This window comes from Lissotriton vulgaris, chromosome 3_1, assembly GCF_964263255.1.
Source record: "Lissotriton vulgaris chromosome 3_1, aLisVul1.2, whole genome shotgun sequence".
Classification (NCBI taxonomy): domain Eukaryota; kingdom Metazoa; phylum Chordata; class Amphibia; order Caudata; family Salamandridae; genus Lissotriton; species Lissotriton vulgaris.
In genome coordinates this window covers 911168796-911195464 of record NC_141689.1, presented here as the reverse complement: position 1 = coordinate 911195464, position 26669 = coordinate 911168796, and the positions used below count along the sequence as shown (strand labels likewise).

Genomic DNA, 26669 nt, shown 5'->3' with positions numbered 1-26669 from the left:
AGGTCTACCTGAGGACGAGGATGTAGTCGTGGTTGCCGCCGCTGAGTGCGACGACGCTGACGTCGTCGACACGGTGGTCGTGACCGAGGTAGTCCTCTGGGCATGTCTAGTGGTAGACGGAGCAGGCTTTTTGAAAGTTTGATCGTCTCGAACAGACACTGAAGATGTCGTAGATCTCGCCTCTGAAGACTTCTTGTGTGCCTTCTTAGGAGGAGTGTCTGTATGGCCAGGGGAATGTACCCTGGGCCTCTTTTTAGAGACTTTCGAGGACATGGAAACACTGCCTTCTGAAGATTCCAGAGTGTCTCTGTCCTTAAGCCTGTCGAGCCATGCGAGAAGAAGAGCCTCTCTATCCTTCACAGTCTTTTTAGGGAAGGCTCTACACACCCTGCATTTGTCAGAGACGTGGTAAGGGTACAGGCAATACAAGCACAGATCGTGCTTATCATCCGCATGGATCCGTTTCTTTCCACATGAGGAGCAGGCCTTGAAAAGGGCTTTCTTCTGCGATTCCGACATGGAAGAGGCCTTTTTCTGCGATTCCGACATGGAATAAGGCAGTGGAAGGGAAAAACGTACTGTAAGAACAGTGCAGTGAAGTATTCTATTGCAGATTTGAGATCGAAGAAGCACTTTCAGAGAAAGTTTGATGATTTCGAAGAAAACCTGAGGAGAGCTCAGGCTGGAGACTCCCTAGCACAACGTGCGGTAGAAAATCTGAGGGACTGAGGCTCCTCCCAGGAAGGTTCTAGAGGGAGGTCGGAGCTGATTGGCTAACTGTGAGAGTTTGGTCCTTTTTACATAAGGACGAAGAAAGGCTACTAAGGGGAGGTCCTTAGGCCTATTTTCTCTATGTATGTCTATAGGACATTACTTTATGTACCGGAGGCTCCCGTCTCGGCGACGGGGAATGATACAGGCATGTGAATCTATGAAAGACACCCAAATACTGGATAATGATTTTTATTAGGAGAATATCCATGAATAGCTGTGAACTAAGAATGATGGTGATCTACACTAAATAATTTCCATATGGAGCAATGAAACAATTTTTAAACCTATGAGAAGATGTAAGGTTTTTTGTTTAAAGCACATCTTGATAGCTTATGCTCACTTCAAGAGTATTGCTTTTGTACTTTAGGTATCCTGTTGAAGATAGTTTTGTCTGCATTGAACCTGTGAATTGAACTCCGGAATTATATGCCTGCATTTGCTTAGACCGACTTACTTTGATGCGATTTAAATCACAGTAATGCTACATTTTAGTTGTCTAGATTCCAGAGGTTTTGTTTGAAAATTTTAGGGAAAATACTTACATTAATTTGCTTGAAGATGATGACCAGATAAAGAAAGAGAAGAAATTAAACTGGATGACATCAAATCAAAGATTTACGAAAAGCTGAAAGCCTATGTGGAACTGAAAAAGAGTAAAAAATAATGAGAGACTATTGTAGAGTAGTATGGTGTGTTTGTGATGATTTCAAAAACCATCAGAGAGGGATGTCAGAGCAGAATAATTACAAGTTTAATGTTTATTTGTGTGTGTTTAAAGTTAGAATAACGAGGCTGCAAAATATAAATGTAATAGGCCTTTCACGTCTTGATTTGACTGCTGAAGAAAATGGGACTTTTAAAAGTGCAATGAACTTAGGGCTCTACATCTCTTCCAAATATGAACATACTATACCGCCTGCTGCGCTCCTACCTGCTGGTCCTGTTTCCCTCGCTGTTTCCCTAGTCTTTTAGTAGCTGTTGCCGCAACCAGGGGGGAGGGGGTTAGCAGGGGGGGGTTCTAGGGACGGGGGGCAGGGGGAGGGTGGGGTGGGGGGGGGATTTGGTCGGATGGGGGGGCGGGGAGGGGGGTCTGTTTTGTTCTAGTTCAATGCTTGGCCTGCCTTTCTTGAGGCCACTTCGCTATGTCCAGTTCTTCTTTGTCTCCCTTAGCAGGAATTTGGGGGCTCCTCCCCTCCGCTTTCTTCAGAATGTTAGCTGATTGACTTGCAACTGAGTTTATAGGGACCGTCTTCCCAGCTGTGTATAGCATATGACTCTTAAATATACTGTTGGACCCACAGCGGGAGACTTGCTCCCTTCGTCACCTGTTGTTTTTAATCTCTGTTGCTTACACTGCCTATTATTGGATCATCCTGACTGTATCTTATCCAATGTGGGAATTTCTGCGATGGCCATGTATTTTTTTATTAAGCTGTCTGGTACTTTCCTTGCACTTGAAATTTTCAGTAAACATACCTTTGACAAAAAAAGTGCAATGAAAAGTTTTCTGTATGTATGTTTTCTCTCTACAGTGCTTGCCTTTTCATAAAGTAGAAGACATGGGATCTAGTCTGTGGGGCTGCGCTGAAACTAAATGAAATTTATTTTGTAGCTTTGTCTAAAGCTGTATTCTAACTGTATCCACTCTTAGAGATAGCATGAATTATGGATTCAATTGGAATTTCTAGCAGTGTTGCAGGAAGTGAATCATGTGTTTAAGAAAAACTATTGGTTTATATCATTGTTATGTTATGTTAAGCTGAATTTGTAAAGTGCACTGACACCATAAGTTTCCTGGCGCTGGGTACGTATGGAGAAGGTGCGGCCGAGCAGGCTAGCAGGGCTTAGAGAATAACCAGGTCTTTAAGGTCTTTCTGAAACTCAGTAGTGAGTTACTGGTCTTGATCGCCAGGGAGAGGGAATTCCATAGCCTTGGGGCCAGGTGGGCAAACCTGCGACCTCCTAACTTTTTCAGTTTGATGGTGGGAGTGACCAGTAAGTGTAGATAGGCCGAGCGGAGATTGCAGGCCGGGCGATGCTTTACAATGAGGTCCTTCAATAAGTCCGGGCTATTGCAGTGAAGTGATTTGAATATAAGGCAGCCTGTCTTAAAGGCGGCTCTTAGTGCGATTGGCAACCAGTGCAGTTTACGCAGCAGGGGTCTCGCCGATTGCCACTTCAGAGTTTTGTAGATTAGTCTTGCTGCCTGGTTTTGGACAATTTGTAGGCGATGGAGCAAAGACTGGGGTAAACCTAGGTAGAGGGAATTGGAGAAGTTGAGACAGGATATTACCAGGGAGATCACAACTTGCACCAGTGCCGCATGCGAGAGCAGGTGGGAGATCTTTCGAATTTTTCGCTGCTGAAACATGCTGGATGAGATCACTGCCCCCACGTGACCTTTGAGGGAAAGATCGGAGTCGATGATCACCCCTAGGCTCTTCGCCGAGCCAGAAGGTGCGGGGGAGGGGCCAAGGGCAGCCCTACTGGAGGCTCCTTTTTCGCCAAGGAATAGCATATTTTAATGCAAAGGACAACACATCAAGTGATGGTTCGTTTTTGCACGGACCGTCCTTTCATGGCACCTACAATGCCAGCAAAGAGTTGATAATCCACCCAGAATACTCTTGGGTGATCCAGGTAAAAGGAAAGTGCACGTTTTGAATCTAGAAGGTGGAGCCTCTCCTCCTCTTCAAAAGGATGCAGGGGCGGGAAGAAGGTGGGCAAAATGATGGTCTGTTCTATGTGGAAAGAGGTAACCACTTTGGGTCCAAAAGAAGGCTTAGTGCTAAGGACAACCTTGTCCGGAAGAACAGCCAGGAAAGGAGGTTTCGTAGAAAGAGCCTGAAGCTCATCCTGCGAGCAGAGGTGATGGCAACCAAAAAGGGAGGTTTGAGTGTCAATAGTATGAGTGGACAATTATGTAGCGGCTCGAAAGGAACGCACATAAGGTAAGTCAGAACAAGATTCAAGACCCACTGAGGCATTATGAAAGGAATTGGAGGAAACAAGTGAGTAATTCCCTTAAGGAAACGATTTACAATAGGGGACTTGACAAGAGAAGGCTGATCAGGAAGCAGAAGAAAGGCTGAAACAGCCGATAGATAGCCCTTAAGGGTGCCCAGAGAATAGCCCTACTGGGCCAAAGTAAGGAAGAACAAAATAAATTTTGAAAGAGGGGCAGAAAGGGGATCCACAGCCTTTGCTGTGCACCATGCCTCAAATTTGGTCCCTCTACAGGCGTATCCTGTTTTGGTGGAGGGACGCCTGGCTGCCAAGATAATGTTACAGACTTCGGGAGGAATGTCGAAAGCGGTCAACTGTCGCCGCTAAATCTCCACGCAAAGAGGTGGAAGCTGGACAGGCTCAGGTGGAGGACCATCCCCTGAAGCTGTGACAGAAGATTCTCCTGAAGAGGTAGTCTGATCGGAGGATCGATGGCCATGTGTAAGAGCTCGGGATACTAGACTCTCAATGCCCAGTCCGGAGTCACAAGGATGACCTAGGCCCGGTTGCGCTTGTTCTTCTTCAGCACTCTGGGCAGAAGTGGTATAGGTGGAAAGGCGTATAGAAGACGGCAACTCCACTTGCGACGAAAAGCATTGCCTAGCGAGTGCCGGCTTGGATTTACAACAACAACCCATGCGACAGCCATATCAAAATATGGCGTTGTTACATAGATGATGTTTTTATGCTATGGAGAGGTGCAGAACATCAACTTAAAGAGTTTGTCGTTTGGCTCAACGACAGAAATCCCAACATCCAATTTACATTCTCATATAATAAAAAAGAAATCAATTTTTTTGATCTCATGGTAAAACACGAGGAAGGTACTATTTACACCACTCTGTATACTAAAGAGACGGACCGAAATACATTCTTACATTTTTCAAGTTTTCATCAACGCAATCTACGTGAAAATATACCCTTAAGTCAATTCATGAGACTACGCAGAAACTGTTCAAGGAAAATCGATTACTTCTCCAATGCCCAAGAGCTCATGCAAAAACTGCTAGAGAGGGGCTACCCAAGAAAACTACTGAAGAGAGCTATGAAGAGAACATGGTATATCCCCAGAGATGCCCTCCTGACCCCAAAGAGAAGAACAAGGAAGAAATTCCAATAGTATGTGTGACAACATTTTCAGGAGCAACCACCGAAATTAAGAAAATCGTCTCCAAAAACTGGAATACAGTAAAAGGTCTGAAACCTTTTGAAGCCTCGTCAATTTTTGCATTGAAAAAGAACGAGAGCGTGAGAAACAAATTGGTTCGAGCAGACACATCCCTGCCCAGACAAGACATTTCCATCCAGTCACTATTGAATCTTCCACCCATCAGAGGGCACAACAAATGCGGAAATTGTGTATCTTGTGCCAGCACACTGGAAGGAACAATATTTACATATGGCCAAAAACAAATCAAACATGAGGACTTCACGAATTGCAATACCCATAACGTGATATACTGTGTGGTGTGCCCTTGCGGCCTTGCATATATTGGGAAAACAAGTCAACCGGTCAGAACAAGAATATCCTAACACCGTTCTAGGATTAGATGCAGAAAAGAAAGTGCACCAATGGTCCCGCATTGCATCGGAAAAAAACATGGACCAGATGACATTAAATGGACAGTGGCAAAACATATTAAAACAGGAAAAGGAGAGAGTTTTCCCTAATTAACCCAGAAAGAACCGGGAAATGTCGTGACAAAAAGAAAATTCCTTTCTGTGTATTGCAATTTAGAGCATAAATGTGATTTGTCAACAATGACACCTTTCTTAAATTAATAGTATCCCCAACTAGTCATATACTTGTACATAAGTCAAATCATAACAAAATTTATATCAAAACCATATTTATTAAAAAAAGTTACATCAGTAGACTTTATATAGACATTTTCTTCCACATAAAAATTCAGACGTGTCTTCTTAAGTCACAATAAATGATACTTGGTACATAAATATATAATAATCAATTAAAAAACAGTTGTCGACGCGTTTCGGTGCTTCGATGTTTAGGACACCTTCCTCAGGACTTATATTAAAAACATCTTCTTTCTAAAAAAATATATATAGCATTTATTAGTATACAGTATATGGGGATTTTTAACTTGAAAGCTCATAAGGTGTCAAGAACACAATTAATCCATTTATCTTACATTTATAGCAATTTTATTTTGCGGTACCAGTGTTGATCCGGCAGTTGAGACAACAATGGATGACCCCCTACAACTCTGCTTTATCGTCAAGGATCTGTATATACAATGACATTGTTTTTTAGAATATTATTAAACCATTTTAAAAGTGGAGAATATTAGCAGCAGGACTACAAACATTATTGCTTACTTTATTTTTTCTCTAAAGCCATGCGAGTCAATGGATAAACTCCACAGAACTTTGTATTTAAGGTTTCTGCTGGTTGTTCAAACAGTCCCACTCCTTTGTTTCTAAGGGGTTTGTTGCGATCGTCTTTCCTCTTTTTAATGAGGTGATCCTTAACATCTGGATAAACAATAGGAAAAATTATATTCAATAGGGGCGCTGTATATATATTGCTAACATATATACATCTAGCTTGCAGACCTTTTACATGAATATTATATTTGGTACTGATATACCTATTCATTAGATTCAAAATAAAATAAAAATAAAAAGGAGCATATTCTTTCCTCCCATTATGTTTTAACTTTATGCATATTTAGATACATCCTGTGTCTGCACTGTATTTGAGTTTTTAAGTTTTTAAGTGAAGACATACTGGTCAAGAGCATGCACTCAGGGTTGCTGTTCGCTCACTGGATCTCCCTTTTTTAAAATTTATGAGCGAGCAAGCAAGCTCCTCATGTAAGCAAAACCCCAGTCTATTCATGTGGGTATATGTATTGCTTAAACATAACAAATTAATTGTTTTTCCAGAAACATGCATAACATATGGCCCGTTTTCAACAAGCCCCCGGCTTTAATCTTTTTTAATATACACCCTCTAATATTTACAAATTGGGCGGATTGCTTAAAAATTACAAGTATCCACCACGGGAGCGTCCTCTATCTATTCTGTATAAACAGTAAATGTGCAAGAAATAGATGTAGTTTCTATCAATCATGAGCAAACTACCAAAATGGCGGACATGCCTCTGGAGTTACGAAAAAAATATATTTAGCGCACCATTGCACCAATATACTCAAAATGGATATAAACAGTATAGCTGAATACAAAAAAAAAAGTTGAATTAACGAATTTTATGAAAAAGCAATTTGCTTAAAATAAAATACATTTTCTTGAAATTCATTGCAGGATAGTTTGAATATGTAATAATGACCACCACTCGTTTATGGTTAAAAAATTAAAAGCAATAGGTTCCGTCATTCCGATCACGATCCTATAAATATATATATATATATATACTTTGAATACGGAGGGTAAACACGATAATTTAAGATGTGAATTTGCCCAAAACAGTCCTTTCTCTACTGTGTACGAGAACGTCCTAAAAAAACTACAAACATGGCGCATACTTTTCTGCGGGCAAGGACGTCTTAATTCAACAAAGGCGCCGACAATCTTTTAATTAACTACTTTTAACTATAATTAACGCGTGTATATATAGAGACAACCCGGTGCAGTGTTCATTCTGACACTGGATACCAGGGAGACCGGGCCGGCGGTGCGTTTGTCGTATATTAAGGTAAGAGCAGCCTGTGCTTTAACGACGATAGTGGGCTGGTTAAACGGACCGGAATTCTGATAATACGAGTACCTCCCGCTAGCTTGCTTATAATCTAAAAGGGGATCCAGCTAGTTAAATAGACTGGGGTTTTGCTTACATGAGGAGCTTGCTTGCTCGCTTATACATTAAAAAAAATCCAGTGAGCGAACAGCAACCCTGAGTGCATGCTCTCCAGTATGTCTTCACTTAAAAACTTAAAAACGCAAACACAGTGCAGACACAGGATGTATCTAAATATACATAAAGTTAAAACATAATGGGAGGAAAGAATATGCTCCTTTTTATTTTAATTTTATTTTGAAACTAATGAATAAGTATATCAGTACCAAATATAATATTCATGTAAAAGGTCTGCAAGCTAGATGTATATATGTTAGCAATATATATACAGCGCCCCTATTAAATATAATTTTTCCTATTGTTTATCCAGATGTTAAGGATCACCTCAAATTAAAAAGAGGAAAGACGATCGCAACAAACCCCTTAGAAACAAAGGAGTGGGACTGTTTTAACAACCAGCAGAAACCTTAAATACAAAGTTCCGTGGAGTTTATCCATTGACTCGCATGGCTTTAGAGAAAAAATAAAGTAAGCAATAATGTTTGTAGTCCTGCTGCTAATATTCTCCACTTTTAAAATGGTTTAATAATATTCTAAAAAACAATGTCATTGTATATACAGATCCTAGACGATAAAGCAGAGTTGTAGGGGATCATCCATTGTTGCCTCAACTGCCGGATCAACACTGGTACCGCAAAATAAAATTGCTATAAATGTAAGATAAATGGATTAATTGTGTTCTTGACACCTTATGAGCTTTGAAGTTAAAAATCCCCATATACTGTATACTAATAAATGCTATATATATTTTTTTAGAAAGAAGATGTTTTTAATATAAGTCCTGAGGAAGGTGTCCTAAACATCGAAGCACCGAAACGCGTCGACAACTGTTTTTTAATTGATTATTATATATTTATGTACCAAGTATGATTTATTGTGACTTAAGAAGATACATGTGTGAATTTTTATGTGTAAGAAAATGTCTATATAAAGTCTACTGATGTAACTTTTTTTTAATAAATATGGTTTTGATATAAATTTTGTTATGATTTGACTTATGTACAAGTATATGACTAGTTGGGGATACTATTGCTTTAAGAAAGGTGTCATTGTTGACAAATCACATTTATGCTCTAAATTGCAATACACAGAAAGGAATTTTGTTTTTGTAAAACATATTAAAGGCAAAAACGTGGCCAACAATCTGTCGAAGCAGGAAGCAAAAACCATTATGTATCTAGGTACAGTCGACAATGGACTGAATGAACTTGCTGAAATGTCAAGCTATATCTGACGTACCACGAAATACCAGTCAAATAAGCAGACCTGCACTACTCGAACACGTCCCAGCAAGAAACTTGAACTACTCGGAGTATGACCCATTCAAGGAATGCCACAGACAACCTAACATTTGCTATGTATATGCCAACCAGCGCCTCCATAAGCACTGGCACCTAAAATTACTCCATCAAGTGACTGCCGTCTCATTTCCTGGAATGCCGCCGAGCACACAACGCCCTCCATAGCAGGACCGTTTATCAAATCACAGCAGCCAATTTAGAGGCCCCGTCGAAACAGCGTTATGAAATTTCCACACAGCGCAAAGAACGGTACCACACCGCGACATAAAGACTGACATCCATAAGGCCGCCCCGGTTAAACAACAACCAAAAAACAAAACAAGAACGCGGCAAGCGTCATGCATTCTAGCAACGCGACCACACGTCCTGCCACCTCGACTGACCAATTAGGAAGCAGCTCTCACACCGAGAAGGTGCTCAACCAATAAGGACGTCGCTATCTATAAACGAGCCTTGAAAGAACCAATAACTGGCGATTGCGGTTTCAAACCAGGAAACAGACAGGCACGGCACTGAGGAGATGCCGTCCAGCGAGGAGACGACATCCCAATTCAATCGGAGAAAGAAAAGAAAGCGGCAGAACTGCTACCATACGAGTAACAGGTAGGATACGACTACCGGCTGAAAAGCGCGCTAATGAAGAATTTTATGGGGGGCCCACCTAGTCCCAAGCGCACAAACAAGCAATTCCGATGCAACACCGGAGCATTGCATACGATAAGGCACAACATGATCAACCTGAACATAGCGTCTCATTTTCAAACCATATCAACCCCAAGACGCTAGATAAATATGGCAAATCAGAATGAAAAGGAAAGCCGAACATCTTCTTTTTCTTCTTTTCTCCACAGTGTATCCCGGATTAACTTTAAGATAAGACACCATCCCGCTAGACACTTCAAGACACGTCACGGCGCCGGGCTCATTGACCAAACCTACAAAAAGACACGTATAAGACAAGAGGAACCATCCTTTTCACCAATGGGTACGTGACCCTCACATATTATTTTAACAGCACTAAGAACAAGTCTAGAAGTTGTCCACGAGACTCCTAACTCCGAACTAAAACATGCCTTACACCCCCACAGGTGTAGCATGATGTCCTACAGCAACAGCAGCGAGCCCTGATGAAGACCTTTCCTAATTCATTTCCTGTCATCACACAGAAGGTCGAAACGCGTAGGCTTATTATTCAGGCCAAGAGAAGTGTATGCCTCATGACCCAGTGAATTAACAGGACATATAGTGAGAGAAGTATCTCACGCTACGGCAAAAAAAACACAAAAAAGGAACTCTCCGACCTCATACAAGACTGTAATCATTGATTCTTTGTGGGGCAAAGTATTAACACCCCAAAGATAGTCAATCTATTGATTTCAAGTAAGACCCCTCTCTTTTTAGCTAACTTGAAAGAGTAGCAAATTTGAAATAGATTGTTTGTTTAGGAGCGAAAACACTAGCAAAATAGGTCTTTTTATCGTTTTGTACTTATGTATAGTATTGTTAAATGTTGTGTAGACAAACGTTTATGTAAGGAAGTCATTTTGGATATATGTTGAATGTTTTTTTCACCAAAGGAGATGATTATAAACAATGTGCTAACCCCAAGTGGGTACCATTGAACAGTTTTGAAGAAAATGCTTAGTTACAAATGCGGACAATGTCAATAAATAGGACATTGGACAAAATTATGCGTGAAATGTATGGTGTCAGAGGCAACTCATTTTTGATATAGGCTTGGAAATTCCAACGCGCAGAACTGCTGACATTGCGCATTCTCTTCGGTGGCGAATAGTTCTAACAAAGGCTCTCACCACTGCTGAAAGAGACCTTGCACCATCTCAGAGTGAAGACACCATTCGTGATCCATCATGCACCTGCAGCTGAGTTTGTCCGCCCTTGCATTCAAAGAACCTTGTCAGGTGTTGAACCACCAGAGATATGCCCTGATGTTCCAGCCATGTCCAAAGGCAGAGAGCCTGCTGACATGGGGTCCATGACCCCACCCCACCCTGATTGTTGCAGTACCACACATGGCGGTGGTGTTGTCCGTGAACACCTGCACTACTCTTCCCCGGACAAAGGGAAGGAATACCTTCAGTGCAAGACAGATCGCCCGTAGCTCCAGAAAGTTGATATGGAGCCCAAACTCCACCGGAGACCAGAGGCTTTAGATCTCCGCCTCTCCCATGAGGCAGACCCACCCCAGAAGTGAAGCATCTGTCACCACTGTGAACTCTGGATGGGGTGGGAGAGGGATCTGCTGGTGACCCAATCCTGGTTCGTTAGCCACCACTGCAATGGGTGTGCCGTGCCGTCTGAGATCTGGACGCAATCGGAAAGATTCCCATGATGCTGCACCCACTAAAACTTCAGGTCCCACTGCAGAGTCCGCATATGCCACCTGGCATAATCCACCAGCAGGATGCAGGAGGCCATGAGGGCCAGCAGCCTCAGAGTCATTCTGTCTGAAACCTGGTATAGAGGCTGAAACATCGGTATCATAGCACGAATATCCCGGACTCGCTGCTCGGGAGGAAAGGCCCGAAACTGTGCTGTGTACCGAACCCCTCCGATGAAAAGGAGCTTCTGAGATATGTTCAGGTGCGACTTTGGCACGTTGACTGTGAACCCCAGTGAATGCAGGAGGTCTGCCGTAGTCTGGAGGTGGGCGATGACAGTGTGGGGTGAGCTCGCCTTCAACAACCTGTCGTCGAGCTAGGGGAAGTCTGGAACACCTGATCTGTGTAGATGAGCTGCGACCACCGCCATCAATTTTGTGAACACCTGAGGGGCGCTGGTAGGGCCAAAGGGGAGCACAGTAAACAGAGTGCTCTTGGCCCACCGTGAACTATAGGTGACCCCTGTGGGCCAGCAGGATGGGTACATGGAAATAGGCGTCCTGCAAGTCCAGCGCCACCATCCAGTCTCCAGGGTTGCGGGCAGACCTGAGCCAATGTCAACATTCTGAACTCCTCCTTTCGGAGGAAGCAGTTGATGTTCCTGAGGTCCAAGATACGATGCAGGCCTTTGTCCTTTTTGGGCACCAGAAAGTAGTGGGAATAACAGCCACAACCTACTTCTGGGGCAGGAACTCACTCGATAGCCCCCTTGGCCAAGAGAGACGTAACTTCCTGATGGAGAAGGGTCAAGTGATCCTCTAGCATGGGTGGAGGGGTAGTCTCAAAAGCGAGGGAGTAGCCCCTTCGGACAAACTGCAAAACACACCTTTCTGATGTGATGGTCTGCCAGTGGGGGAGGTTAAGTCGGATCCTGCCGCCCACTGGCAACTGGTTGCCCTGAAAGGACAGACTAGGAGGGTCGCCTTGAGACCCACACGGGTATGTAGCGCGCTTTACAAATGTAATGATTGCTTGATTGATTGCGGCAGAGGGGACGTTGGTGGACTGGCCAGCTCGCTGGCCCCCTGACCCACAACGTTGGGTCCCACATCCACAGCCACGCAGAGGCTAAACAGTTTGTGCAGGTTTATTGCTCTGGGTGGAATGTGGCGGGCCTCCTTTCCGTAGCCAGAAAGGGGGCTAAAAGAAAACTGCGCTGGGCGAGAGGTGGTAGCGAGGCCAAAGGATCTGGCCGTAGCCCTGGAATTCTTAAGGCGCTCGAGCACGTTGTCCGCTTTATCACCAAATAAATGACGGCCATCAAAGGGCATGTCCAAAAGAGTAGATTGGACATCACCTGAAAAGCCAGTGGATGTCAGCCAGGTGTAGCGTCGCAGGGCTACGGACATCAAAATCGTTCCAGCCCACACCGGATGGAGAACTTCAGTGCATCTCTTCCGTCAGCGTCTGCACGAGTGGCCCGGGCCTCCTCTGGGCACTGTGGCAGAACCTGCGCAACTGTGTCCCACACAGAGTGAGAATAACAGCCCAATCAATCAATCACCTGTTGGGTACGTAGAAGAAGAGTCGACTGTTGAGATAGGCTGGGCCGGTTTTGTGGAGTGCATTGTGTGCGTGGATCAGGAGCTTGAAGGAGATTCTTTTGTCGACGAGGAGCCAGTGCAGGTTTTTCAGGTGGGGGGTGATGCGGTCGCGGCGGGGGACGTCAAGGATCAGGCGTGCGGAGGTACTCTGGATTCTCTGTAGTCTGCTGAAAGACATGCAGTGTTCACAGACCGCAGTCCCAAGCGGACAGAAGAAAACATCTTCCTAAGATGGTCTAGCTTTTTGAATTCCTTATCTGGGGGAGCAGTAGGGAATGCGTCCTTAGAACTAGAGGCTTGGACCACCAAGCTATCAGGAGCAGGGTGTTGGGAGAGGAAAAGTGGGTCGCCCGGGGCCGGGCAGTGGCGTCGGGCAATCATTCTATCTCTAGGAACCCCTGTGCTGAGCTTGGACCCGGTGCCCAGCAGGATGTCAGTAAGGGCCTCATTGAACGGCAGTAGGGGCTCCATAGAGGCCTCTGCCGGTTGAAGCACCTCACTCAGGATGTTGGTACTGACCACCACCATAGGAAGTTTAAGGTTTAAAGCCCAGCCGCACTACGCAACAACACTGCATACAAGGCTCCCTCTTCCGTAGCCACAGTAGGGGGAGAAAGCATACCAGGGTCTGGTGAGGTATCCAGACCACATATCACCCAACTCCTCTCTCCAGTCCAGTTCACTCAACTGGTCAGCCAAAGGGTCACCAGACACCTCCCAGTCCTTTTCATCCTCTTCTGGCTGCCACTAAGGGCAAAAAGGGACGCCAATCGGTCGTTGCCAGTCCGGCTCAGTGTCCAGGTCAGGGTGGAGGCCAGGGTCAACGTCGGTTGGGGACACAATCGGCGGCGTAGGTGTCGTCAGTGGATTCAACAGCAAATGTGTCATTAGGTCGACCGGCACCGATTCGGATCCAGGCCTGTATCCCTGGAGGCCCTGTGCTGGGGCCAAATCTGCCAGCATCGAAGGCCTAGAACCCCCAGCTGAGTCTGCGGGGCCGGAAGGCACGCCGGCGAAGTCGGGCAGCCCAAAGATCAAGTGGAGGGCTTCATAAAAACTACAAAGTTGGGCAGGGGTCACTCCAGCTCCCTGAAAAGGGGGGGAAGGCTTGGAGTCGACCCAACAGGCTCCTAGGGTGGAGCTGGACGACTACCTTCCACAACCCGCATCGCTCCGGCCGAGGAGAACGTGAAGAGCGACGAGGCTTCTTCACCTTCTTTTTGTGCTTTCGACTTACCCGAAGACTTCAACGAGTCGGGATGATGATGGCTACGCTACCGGTCCCGCTACCTCGCTCTCAACCGGGACCTTAAGCGGCGCAGAGCTGATGGCGGGCCTCGATAAGCTATCAGGACCACTCTCGCAAATACTTTGGGTTCATGGCCCGGCAGTCGGAGCATGACTTTGGGTCGAGGTCGCGCTCAAAACACCAAAGGCACACGATGTGTGGGTCCGTAACAGACATCCATTTGCGACAGGAGTCGCAAACCTCGAAGCCGGTTCGAGGATGGGCCATCCCTTCGTGGACCAGGAGTTAACCAACTCGAAAAGAAGTCTACAAAAGTCAAAAAGAGTAGTCAAAAAGAGACAAGAGGTATCGCTCTCTCTGGATCTGCGCTGGCTGGCATAGAAAAAGAAAGAACTGACGTCAGCACGCAGGGGTGGCATCTAAGTAGATACAGTGACGTCATTCCAGCGATCACACGCAGGGGTATTGTTGAAAAAAAATTCTCCGGATCCAGTCTGATGCCTGGGGGAATTCTAAGGTGAGGAATCCATAACTAACAGTCTCTTTCAGATTCTTAAAATACACACAGGCAAACAATTGAGAACTGCATCATACATTAAAAAATAGGGATCAAAAATAAAAATATATCGTTCTCAATCGCAGGTGTGGAGAACCAATCACTTCTGAGCAGGATAGAAAAAAGGTTGGCAAACTCTAAAGATCTGTTGCACACCAGCCTTTGGGTTTTGTCAATGTTTGTTTTGGAATGGCATTTTGAAAACCTCATTGTTGGGGAACTTTTGGGTCCTTGATAATAAATAAATAAACTAAAAATTAGCTAATCAAAAAAATATTTTGGGTGTCTCAAACAAATTGCCATACTATTCACTGGCCTTTAAGGGAACTAATTTGTTCGTGGATGCACTCCTTGGGAAACGGGAAGAATGCCATCACTCACACAGAAGTTAGTCAGAGGCTGAAGGTGGCTGCCCCATACGGTATGCTGCAGTGGGCAGAATTAAAACATGAATGATAATCACAGACCAATGGATAAAGAGGGCAGTTGAAAGCCCCTATAAATTAATATAGTAAGCAAACCATTTTAATAAAAGCAAAGTGTCTTGGCAAATGCCAGTCCTAAAATTCATCAGATTACAACTTTTTGTCATTTTGTGAGAACAATGCCAAGAAATGGAACATAAGATGGAATAGATGTTGATAATGTTATGTGAAGAGAAGTAATGGTGAGAGATGTTGTTACACCTAGAAAGAGGTTCATTCAGAAAATAATGTATGAACGAGATGATGAACACTATTGCCAACTAAACTGAAAGGGTAACACAAAGAGCAAATTTGATAAATTCTACCTTTCTTTTCTCGTTCCAAGATTTCTTTCTCTCTTCTCAGATCACTCATTTGACTGTCAATGTTTGCCCGATCTTCTTGAACTTGCCTCAGTTCACCACTTATTGCATCTATTTCTGGCTGCAGATTTCCACAGTTGCCCATGGTACTCAGCTCATTCTGCCAGTCCTCTATCATCTTACGAATGGTAGTTATTTTTTTCTGTCTGTTCATCTCTTCATCTTGCTTCATCCTTAAGAACTGTTGCACTTCTTCTATCTGTGAAAAAATAAATACTTTGTACTCACATTAACATTATTAATGATCAAAGGGTAAAAAGTTTGTGTTGCATACAAATATTGCTTTTTCATCTCTTCCTCAAACATAACTTCACATGCTCTGCAAACGTTTTTTCTCATCAAGTCTCAGTCTATAAAACATTGACTACAATTGAAGCTCTTCTACCTCTTGGAGACATTGCATGGGACAGAATAGAATCAAATAAGAGATTGGGGTTACCATCCCAAACTCACACCAACCATGTGCTCTACAAACCATTCATGCAAATTTGGACATGCAAATCTCTGAAGTGGGCCTCTGCTTGACCCAAAACGGGCACAGAAACCAATCATATAATCTCTTGCTAGCACCAAAACTAGATAGTATGTATCACAGCACTACACAGCCTCAACAGCGGGAACAATGTGCTAGTCAAAGGGCTATACAATACCAGCTGCAAACCCAATGCTTAGAGTTACATTATTTTCATACAGCTGACAGAAATAGATCCAAGAGGAGGCAGGTTAGAGGTGAATATGCTTTACCTGCAGAGATATATTAATGCACCAAGTACCGTCTCGGTGTTGTAGATGCCATCAAAATCCAAATACTAGTGATAAGCACTTAACTGTATTGCCACGTTGCAGACCATTTCAATTGTATGCGCCCTAAGAGGCAGTCTTTGTAGATTTTACTCAAGTGAAATATGGTGCTGTTTTAATTAACAATTGCCTTTAAGCGATCTGGTAGCGCAACTTCTTGCATGATATAATCCATCGTAATTTACCTAATTTTGACACTGTTTGCCCTTTATGGCTCAACCAAAGTCAAAAAAAATGTCCGTTAGTTCTGAAATCATTGTTCCACCATATTAGCGATATAAAGATCTGTTTCAATTAAAATTTAGAAAGAACAATATAGCCAGACAGAAATGACTGCTTAAAAAAATGCAGCATCAGCATCCTGTAGGATATAGTGGTGGGTTCATAAGTGATAGTTTGCAAAAGGCGTCTAGCCAAAGTGACTGTTAAAGTAAATAATAATTTGGAAGCCAAGAATTTAAGCAAAATTTCTGCGTGCGCTGGATGAAATCAAAATGAGATAATTGTACGCAAATTATGAGTTCACAAAAAGTTAGAAAACATCAATCCATCAAGATTTGGAGAGCGCGGCTGCATAACCTGTTAGGGTCTCCAGGTGCTAGGAGAACATGCTGCTTGGTTGTTGGTTACATATCCAGGTTTTGAGGTCCTTCCTGAACTGCTGGAGCGATGGTGAGGCTCGGAGGTGCAGGGGGAGGTTGTTTCAGGTCTTAGCCGGCAGGTGGGAGAACGATAGGCCTCCACGGTTTGTCTGGTGGATGCGTCGGGTGGCTGCCAGGGAGAGGGATTCAGACAGGAGTTTCCGGGAAGGTTGGTGGAAATGAATTTGACTGCTGAGGTACGCTGGTCCTACGTTGTGTAGTGCCTCGTAAGCATAGGTGAGCAGCTTGAACTGGCATCTCTTGACGACCAGTGGAGTTTCCCGAGGTGAGGGGTGTACGGCCTACCTGCAGAGCCTCACCGGGGCTGGCGTGCTGCGGCCCTTGCAAACCCCAGACGAATGTGTCCCTGGGAACCCCTGGTGTGGTTGACGGCTGGCCCTTATTGGCCGGCAGGCCGCGCCGGTAACAGGCAGCAGCTGTGTCGGGGTCCAGACGCCACCGGTGGGACTGCTCAGCCCATGGCGCAACGTGGCACTGAAAGACGGTGAGAGCGGGCAACTCGTGGTCTGAGCCGGGCCGAGTGTGGGCCTCCTCTACCCCCCCCCCCCCTCCTCCTCCCTTCCCGGTGCTCTGTTGCCTGCTGCATGCGATGAGTGTTCCGGCTGGACTGGGCATGAGGTAATATTTGGAGCCTACTAACAGTGAACAGATACGATACCTGGATGGGCGGGCAGGCCCCTTCCGGAGAGGCATGCAGCGGATTCCCCACTTACTGTTGAGGCATGTAGACGCCGGGGCAGATCTGCCCTTGCTGCAGGGAAAAAGAAAGAACTGACGTCAGTGCACATGGGGGTGTCTAAGTAGCTCCAGTGACGTTATCTCAGTGAATACGACGCATGCGGAGCCGTACGACGACGCCTATTGACACGCAGGGTTACTGCAGATGATAGCTTTACGAATCTAGTCTGACACCTGGGCATATTCTAAGGTAAGGAATCCATCACCAACGTGTCTCTTTCAGATATTAGGGATACCAATCACAGGAGGTAAGCTCACGATGACTAGACTACATGACTGGATAGATGCTGGCGAGGCAGAGGTTAGTTCTCTATTTGGAGATGGCAATCTATTAGACCATGCCACCTTTGTTTTGAATACTAGCACACCAGACCGCCCTTACTTGCTACATGCATCGATTGTGCACTATATTAGGGTGACATGGGTGCCTCAATGCAGTGAGCCCCCACAACACGAACTAGTACATCTACTTTACAATATGGGGAGGGGTGGCCACCTAGTCAAATGGCTCTATACAGGCCTTCGAGCACAGGTGTCCAGTGCCCTCACAGACCTCCGCACGGAATTGGCAGAGACAACTGACGCAGAACTCACGGACAAAGCCTGGGCGAGCATCTTAGAACACCCCAAACGGGTCTCCCGTAACGCCAAACTTGAATTTATTCAAACTATGGTGCTTCATAGATCTTATTTAACTCCGAAGCGGATAAAAAGCATTTGTTCCCTGAAGCCCAAAACTGCTGTCCGAGATACAAAGCAGAAAAGGCGGTATTTGTTCATATGTTATGGGCTTGCCCACATATTCGTGATTACGGGGGAAAGATCCAGATTACACCTGGGCAAATCACGCACCTCACAATTACAGACAACATCCTGGAATGCCTGTTGGGTCTGCGCAAGCGTACCAGGGCCCTGAAAGTCCAATCGAGTTTCTTAGACCTTGCATTTATATTGGCCATTAGAACAATCACTATGTGATGGAAGTGCCCTAAGAGTCCCCGAAAGCACGCATGGCGGGACGAGGTAGTCAAATGGGGAAGTGACGAAAGCGCAGCACTTAGACGCGAGGAAACACAGGGATTACGAAAACACCCCATTTCTATGGAATGGGACAATATGTTGGAAGAACTCAAACAATTAGATATCCCACTGATATTTGCTAACCCTGCCCCATGACCAACCCAGATACGTGGCACATAAGTGAAGATAGCCCGAGCAGACTCTACTGATTAGCCCATTGCACACCAGCAGTACCATTTGGATAATGAAAATAAATTAGGAGTACGAGGAGGGATGGACGGCAGAAGACTAGCAGACCAGGAAGAGGTGGGAGGGAAGGTGGGAGGGAGAGATAACTCAGTTCATGGTATAAAGAACAAAAGTTACTTACCTGTAAACTGTGGTTCTCCAGTATTGGTGTCTTTCATAGATTCACATGCCTGAATAATTCCCCGTCGTCGAAGTCCCACGGTACATAAATTAGTAGTAATATACATCTAAAACATCAAATATATATATATATATATATATATATATATATATATATATATATATATATATATATATATATATATAATAGTCAAAGAAAATTTTAAAAGTACCAGAGAACAACATAGGCCCATAGAGGCCCAAAGGGAGAATTCACTTTAGTAACATATCCATGTCATTATGATAGTCCACATTCCAGCCAATCAGGCTCCAGCACCCTCTAGAACAGGGGTACTCATAGTACGGCCCGCGGGCCAGCGGCGGCCCAGCAAGCCTACCGCTGCGGGCCATGCATACATCTGTAATACCCATTGTGTGTGGTACCCCTGGCCACCCTGCCATGTGCACGATTATTACTGTGGAAGATCCCCGTAAACTGAGTCCATACAATGTAGTGGTGTTCGCGCGCCAAGCACTGCTAGATCTGTGCCATTAATCGCTATAAAGATCCACCCCAAATGAAATTCAAATTAATTTCTTTAATTGAAGCCGGCTGGTAATTCATAGCTGCGCGGCTGTTCTTGCAGTGAGTGTTATAGAAGCGAGCGAGACGCATAAGGTGTTGAATTGCGTGCACATTAAATGATTTGCGTCACCCTCCAAAAGCTGTGTTTGTTTTGCTCAGAGCCTCGGTTGGCAGCAGCCCCTTGGGGCGCTGAGGGCCTCTCTGTGAAGCCTTTGAAAGCGCCCGGTGCCAGGGCCTCTTTCTGCCGAGCTGTGCCCTTGTGCTGGGCGGGGATTGACAGACCCTTTCACCGGGTGTTTTTTTTTTTTTTTAATATAAAGAGTGTCCACAAACACTGCAGTTGCAGCAGCGCTCTATGGGGTCCGGGCTATTCCAGCGAAGGTCAGAGTGGAAATGCAGGGGCGCTAAAAAGAGGCAAAATACAACAAAGCCTCATTAACAAGTCAGTGGTCTATTAAAGACCTGTGAAGTACTCGGGTGCGGCCGGCAGGCTGCCTCAGCCCTGGCGAACACACACGCACGCCAGGTGAGGTGACAGACGGAGAGGGAGGGGTGGGGAGGAGGAAAGAGAGGCAGAGGGAGGGAGACAGAGTTACTAGTGAATGTGGGTCTGCAAAACTCTGCCCAGCATCACATTCTTATTGTTTAATCATTTTAGACTGTATCTTACTCAGTGCTACAACAGTAGGTCTTTCTAGATTCCAGTTGCTTCTAACCTCTGCTGTGCCAATGATTCCAGCAAGGAATTCATTTGAAAATGAGCATTTAGAGCCAATGGGATGCATGCCACCAGCCTTTCTATTAAGTTTCTTACTTTTCTCACTGTTAGAGATTGTGACATGTAGTAAAGTAGAAACAACCATAGTCGCTCGGTTTAAGTTTAAACATTTTCCATAGTTCAATTGAGAGTTCCATCCAGAAAATTCGGTATTTGCTAGGAATGCAGATGTGACTTTTTGACCGTGGTATTAAATCCAAGATTGAGTAGCAAAGTTTTTGAGCCAGTAAATGGCATTTTTGAAAATGTGCCGCAACCACTACCAAACAATTTGTAAATACCCATGTAGTTGACATTATTCCGCAACGCAAGACTAAATTGGGGATATGTTCGCTTGCCACAAAAAGAAGATAAAACTGAGAAATGAATGCACTGCAATGTGAAAATATGCATCGTTTAAATCAGTGGTGGGCGTGAAGTCCCTCTCCTATCACCTTCAATACTGGATCACTTCCTGAAGGGCTATTATTTAGAAGTGTACTGTCTTTATATAAAGGTTTACTAGCCAGAAGTCTGTACATGGAAACAGACAAGCAGGGGGAGAGGGAGGGAGGGGGAGAGAGAGGGAGGGAGACAGACTGCGACGAGGGAGAGGGAGACAGAGAGAGGGAGGGAGTGAGACAGAGAGAGGGAGGGAGTGAGACAGAGAGAGGGAGGGAGTCAGAGGGAGGAGAGAGAGACAGAGGGAGGAGAGAGAGAGAGAGAGAGAGAGACAGAGGGAGGAGAGAGAGAGACAGAGGGAGGAGAGAGAGAGACAGAGGGAGGAGAGAGAGAGAGAGAGAGAGAGGAGAGAGAGAGAGAGAGAGAGGAGAGAGAGAGAGAGAGAGAGAGAGAGAGAGAGAGAGAGAGAGAGAGAGAGAGAGAGAGAGAGAGAGAGAGAGAGAGAGAGAGAGAGAGAGAGAGAGAGAGAGAGAGAGAGAGAGAGAGAGAGAGAGAGAGAGAGAGAGAGAGAGAGAGAGAGAGAGAGAGAGAGAGAGAGAGAGAGAGAGAGAAATGTGTGTGTGTGCCTGGTCTGGTGGCTCAGTGGACGAAGGCGTCCGCTGCAGGGGCTGTGTTCAAACTCATGGTCACAGTTTTTATATTGCTCTAGACCCGCCCCCTCCCCCACTGATCCCACCCCCACCAGTGCGGCCCTCGGCCACAAACCACACAGTAAATTTGGCCCCCGAGAGAAAGTTTGTGAGTACCCATGCTCTAGAACCTTCTCCTCAGAAGTTCAAGCCCTCAGATTTTCTACCGCACCTCGTGTGAAGGGAGTCTCCCTGAGCTCTGCTCAGTTTCTTCTATCTTCAAACCTTTCAACTTCTACAAAATGTCTTCTACTAAGAAATCTTTATTCAGGCCCTGTTCTTCATGTGGCAAACTACGCCTGTTCCATGAGGACCCTCATAAAAAGTGCATCTATTGCCTGTACCCGGACCATGAGGTAAAGGACTGCAAGTTCTGCAGAACTTTTTCTTCAAAGACCCTGAAGGATAGAGAGGCCTGTCTCCTTCTGTGGCTACAGAAGTTGAAGACTACAGATAATCCTATATCCAATGTGGAGAGTGTGTCTTCCAGCCATTCCAAGACCTCTCTTAAGCGTGGGTCGGAGACTGAGATGCCTTCTCCTTTCCTAAAAAGGAAGAAGTTTGTGGACGCTCCAAAGTCTGTCTCCCCACGGGATCTGCTGGCCTCTACGCATACGGGACTTGGTTCTCTGGCGTTGCAGTCCCAAGCTGCGCCCGTCGTCGACAACAAGATACGTCGACGTTGTACCTACGATGACGATGACATGCTCTATGTCGACGAAGACCACGACGACGAAAAACGTCCGCATCGTCGACGGTGTACCAAGAGGTTAGGCCCATAACCTCCATTGTGAAGATCTCGTCGACGGCGAAGAAATTAGTCTCGTCGACGGCCTTGCCTAAGAAACATTCGTCGACGAAGGCTTTGTTGAGTTCAATGTCGACGACCACCTCCTTGTCGACGGCGATGAAGACCTCGTCGACGACAGCCGCGCCATCGAAGGGGAAAGTTCTGGCTCCGTCGATGCAATACTATACCTCTACAGCAAGTCTCTCATTATAGATAATACTGGAATATAGAAGTAGGCACATATTAGCCTTTTTTGGTGTAAATATCACTTTTTATATTACCTACCGAAAAATTAATTTTTCAAAGGACGTGATTAAGGTGGGGACCTGTGCAACCTGTCCTGAAGAAGCCTAGCTTCGAAACATGTCGACATCGCACACAAGAGGTACTGTACATTGATATACTAATTACCTCATTTTCCCCCTTTTAACAGTACCAGCACGAGGGCATATTAAAGTTTTTTGTCAAAATCTACACGCCAGGTACTTTTTAAACCACACTTTTCAGAACTCACTACTCACATAAAAAATACAAATACCTCATACACACCACACATAGTTAAACTATCAAAAGTGCTCCCGCGTAGTAGTTGGTCAGTAGCACGCCGCATCCCGTAGAGGGGTGCGAAGACCCCAATGATGAAGCATGACACCAAGGGTCCTTTTGGTGTGTGAGGGATATTTAAAAGAACATTAAGTGCTCCCAACCATTGTGGGGATCACCAATACATAATACACATTTCTTTCTCGTGGATTCTTTTTGTTTAACTAAAACTATGGAAAACAAAGGCACTCAGCTTGTTACAACCACTTAAGAGAAACTATGTCAGGTTTTTGTCTTTGTTTGACCCCTAATACATATGCTTGAACTGTAAGAATGTCAGATGCATCTGTAATGGGAAAGTTACTCATAATGATGCAAGTAGTAGCTACTATTTCTTTAACTTAATTTCTGTTATGGCGCTTATCATCACATGATATGAAAAGACAATAAAGCATACATGTGAATCACATCATCCATACTGGTAGGCATCTAATGCAAAAAGTTCTTGATCTGGGGAAAAACAAAGTCAGGATGTAAAACATTGGGTGTCTGTACTAATAAAAATATTACTACTCATATGCCCACCTTTTAGCAGCCACAGAATAATCATAACTAATAATTGTGAAAAAAAGCAATAACATTCTAACACGATAACTTGAAGTTTGCATACAGCTCCTTGATGCTAGTTTATAGCTCACTGTGCTATATTAGAAGGACTGCAGCATACGTATTTCAATGAACCAAGGGATCTCTTCGACATAAGCAGTAATTCACTGATCTTTTATCATATAAATCCAATTTATGATATTCATATTACATGTTGTGCTTTGCAGCAGGCGTATTCACCTTACAGGGCAGCTCATTTGTTCTAGCTGACCTGTGCTGCACAGACAGAGACCAAAAGTGGGCACAGGCCCATCTCCTCCTGCTAACTCTCTCTGGGGTCTCACTGTCACACAGCGAATTCTCTCTCCTGATGAGTGGGGTGTTTGAGGAAATGGGCCCAGCTAAAATTCAAAACGGTCATCAATGGTAGCGCTTGCAAGCACTACATTAGATTGTCGGCCTTCTGATCAGTGATACTGCTGGGGTTGTGTCAATATTTCAGACACAACAGACGGAGGAGCACTTGCCATCACCGCACGTGTGTGCTTCTATCAAGGCCAATGGTGGGGGGGGGTGGGGTGTGGGGGGGGGGGGGAGTTAGCCTGGGCGGATAGTAAAGGTTCCTGAGACAATGGGAAGGAGGCACAGCAGGCTCAAGGAGACACAGACAGTGCACATATTTTACAAATCTGTGTGATTAAACATTAAAGGGGGCGCCAACTCACTTCAAAAAAATCTACACACCGTGGCAAAATAAGCTAAAAAATAACTCACCGGGCCGCTAAGGTTTTTCCTGGACAAATAGGAAAAATATCGCCCGTTTGTGCAGGAAATAGACCGATCTGGCAACACAGGTTCACGCTGCAGCCGACAGGAATCTGGAATACATCACTGCACCCAGTATCACATGCTCAGGAAAGCAGCCCTGGGAAAGCCCTCTGGGAGTTGTAGTGCTAAATAGGCCTGTCATAAGATGGAAAAATAAGCCAGTGGATTGCAGTCTCCAAGCAGCATCAGTGTCTCGAGCAAAACGTTACAAGGTACAGATCTGATGCTGTGTCTCGAGTCAGCTCTGACAAGAACAGGTGACTTTTGCTTCCTCTGCACTAATAGCTCATTGGCCTAGAAGGGCCAAATCCCCCGCTCCAGCTGATGAAGCGGGGGCTGGTAGAATCCTTTGAAATGTAATCAGGGACAGCTACTTCCCAACCTTCCTGTCAGGAAGACCTGCACTATAACCTTGACAATTGTATCATAACGTTCATGCATTATTTTGTGAAAGTTTGGGTATACAACATTTGATTTCAAAATCATGGCACTCTTGGCCTGTTTTATAATCGAATACAAGTTGACATCTTTGGAAATACCTGTCAAAAACGTGCAATGTGTCTTGTGCACACTCTTAAATGAATGAATGGAAAGCATGCATTATCAAAGCCTCATGGGCTGTGCGCTAAATCATTATTCTCGTACTGACTACTTACAGCTTTCCCCCCCATTTATCTGAAACTATGACAACACCTTCAAAGATTAGATTACTATAATAACTGACATGAGACCCCATGGCAAGCAAGCCCTCTTGACATTTTTATTTTTTTGTTGCTGTTTTGTAGTGTTTGAACTCGACCCAAAGGTATTTGAGCACTTTAAACGAGGACCAGTTACATAACATGAGGACACATTCATTTGTGGTAGGCACGGAGAGGTTACGCGATTTGCCCAGAAATGTAGGATGTTTAGCCACTTCTGAGATTCGAACCTGGTTCCCCAGTTCCAAAGTCGGCAGCTATGGTCATTACGTCATTTTAAGACAGGAGCACTTTGCATGCTGGCTTATTAAATTTAAAACCATACTCCTAACCAGCGCTTGAAAATGGTATAACTGGAGATGCGAATGGAGGGGAGATGAGAAAGGCATTGCTGCCCTGATGTTGCCTTGTAATTAAACACGGTTTACCACTCTTTCCCTGTTACTATGCCCTCGCCTTTGGGCACTTAACGGTCGTTCATGCACTCAGCAGAGGGTGTTATCAGATATTAACGCCCTAAGCACAGGTCAATAACACTTAAGTAATACATAAAACACGGATGTGAACGCAAAGGCGTAGAAAATAATTGCTTAAAAGCCACTTAGCGACAAAAACAACTGCATACATTCCAAGCCTTCTGATTGGCTAAATTATCCTCAGCATTTCGTAAAGTGTGCCAATGCCCATTAACTAATTGGTTCGTGGAGGAAAACGTTCAGCAAGTGTAATACTAAACTGCTCTCCCCAAGCTCAAAGTACCTCAGCAAACAGATTCCTGAAGGCAAGAAAATGCAAACACAATTGATCTCTGCCAGTCTACATCAGTGGACAGTCGGAAAAGAGACTACTAGATTTAAAAAAAACATACTCTAATATTCTATACACCAACTAACACAGAACACTAACTTAATTCTTGATAAAGTCTCACAACCAGAGATTCTTTTCACTGGATCGTCTTAATTGTTTTTTAAAATATTATTAATTGATGATTACTGTAATGCATATTTATTCCCACATACATAGCTCTTCGGCGCCAGTGCATTGAATCTCCATGAAGCAGACACCCTATCGTATGCTTGTGTACATGCAGTGCAGGCTGCAAACAATGGTGTCACTGTGTTTCCTCGCACGCGCTGCCTGCAGAGTCTGCCCTGCATGGCGGATGCATGGGCTCTCGGTCTCCTGTATGTACCTGTTCCTGAAGCCCTGCTTTCACTGCCTCGGTTTCTTCCCAGCCCACCTGGAGTCTGTCTTTCAGCTCCTCCAGTCCACGCTTTTTAAGCCAAGCCCCACACCTGGGACAGTCAGAGTGAGTGTAATCATGATAAAGGAGTTCGCCAGGAACTTGTGCAGACGGACCCACCCAAAGATGATCACCCACTATGCACACCGTTTCCTAGGAACAAGCACGGTCCGCTTTCACTTTCGTCCGTCGTGAAAGCTTTCTTGTCTTTATGGGGCCATGTGTTTGAAACACATGGCCCCATAAAGATAAGAAAGCTTTTACGATGGGAGGAAGGCAGACGAGCCCGTCCAAGTGGGCCGTCCGAAACAGGAAAAAGTCTATGTCAGACAAACCTCTTTTCCAATGGCTGGCCACCGTTCACCATAAACGGGGACGCCGGCCAATGGAAAAGAGGGGCAGGAATTAAAGCCTGTTACAGAAGCTACGCCAAA

At 44.9% G+C, this 26669-nt stretch overlaps 1 protein-coding gene across 1 annotated transcript in view; it reads right to left on the bottom strand.

The window, feature by feature from the left end:
* SMC5 (structural maintenance of chromosomes 5) overlaps positions 1 to 26669 on the bottom strand; it is a 628567-nt gene that overhangs the window by 416804 nt on the left and 185094 nt on the right. Inside the window, exon 9 of the mRNA XM_086961254.1 lies at positions 15465 to 15720. Coding sequence (XP_086817380.1) covers positions 15465 to 15720 — 256 coding nt within the window. The remainder of the gene's footprint in view (positions 1 to 15464; positions 15721 to 26669) is intronic.